Below are 1,056 nucleotides of genomic sequence, written 5' to 3' on the forward strand. Positions count from 1 at the left end.
GTGTGTGTGTGTATTTGAATTTCAAATGGATAGAAAGAGGATTATACATATTTGAAAACTGAAGCTRTGGAGTAAGTAGTACCCTCAGTAGGCTTAGGAATAATGTTTTGAATATTGTTACAGTGGGAGCTGGTAATGACCTCAGTAATTAAGGCTGCTTTACGCTTTCCAGTGTTTTATAGCTGAAAACAACGACTAGCTTTGCCAGAACATTAATCCGCAAGATCTGAGCTTTCTGTGTGTGCTTGCTCTGCCTTGAGTTGCCTTTTTCTAACATTTCAGCAATGCTAGATCAGTTATTTTACATTAACAAGCTTAAAAATAGGTAGGTTTTATTGTGTTAACCTTATTCTTTTTCCTAACCATTTCTTTGAAGAGGAACAAAGCCCAGAAATGAGACCTGAAAGGTTGCGTTGGTGCCTCGTGTCAGAATGATGCCTGTTGCTGCCTCTAGAAAATACTTGCTGATTGACTCAGTAATACAAACATCTACAGATCACCAGGAGCAAGCAGCTAGCTGGTGTTACTCTGTGTACATCGTCGCAGAGACTGCGGAGTTGGAAGGAAGACGTCAGCGTTACAGATTTTGATAGGCATGGAGGGCAAGGCGCTGTGCTCCTCTGAAAGGCTGTTAAAAGGGAGCTTTAGACCTGCTTCTTTCACAGGGTCTGTGTTGAGACCCCRCAGCCTAATTCTGTGTTCAATGACTTTAACTCCTGTTGGACAATGTACAGTGTAAAATTTTTAAAATATATTTTAAGTCAGCAGTTCTGCTTTAAGAGAGTATGAAGAAATGATAGGATTAAACTTTAACCAAGGAGAGGGGAAGCAAAACTCGCCTTAAGAGCTAAACTGTAGTTGCTTAGCTGTACATTAAGGTACTCCTGAGTTCTTACCGGCATATGGTTGTCTTTTAATTGCAGGTTCCCTTATGTACTTAAATGAAGCCACTCTTCTTCACAATATCAAAGTTCGGTACAATAAAGACAGAATTTATGTAAGTATTGCACGTCACCTCAAATGGTCTAGTAGTAAATACGCTTTCAAAAAAAAACA

The 1,056-nt window shown here is 39.4% G+C and overlaps 1 protein-coding gene across 2 annotated transcripts in view; it reads left to right on the forward strand.

The window, feature by feature from the left end:
- MYO6 (myosin VI) overlaps positions 1–1,056 on the forward strand; it is an 80,846-nt gene that overhangs the window by 12,642 nt on the left and 67,148 nt on the right. For both annotated transcript variants that reach the window (XM_085316063.1, XM_085316064.1), the window contains exon 3: positions 924–997. In XM_085316063.1, coding sequence (XP_085172189.1) covers positions 924–997 — 74 coding nt within the window. The remainder of the gene's footprint in view (positions 1–923; positions 998–1,056) is intronic.

This window comes from Rhea americana, unplaced genomic scaffold, assembly GCF_003343005.1.
Source record: "Rhea americana isolate MKP2758 unplaced genomic scaffold, rheAme1 scaffold_45, whole genome shotgun sequence".
Classification (NCBI taxonomy): Eukaryota; Metazoa; Chordata; class Aves; order Rheiformes; family Rheidae; genus Rhea; species Rhea americana.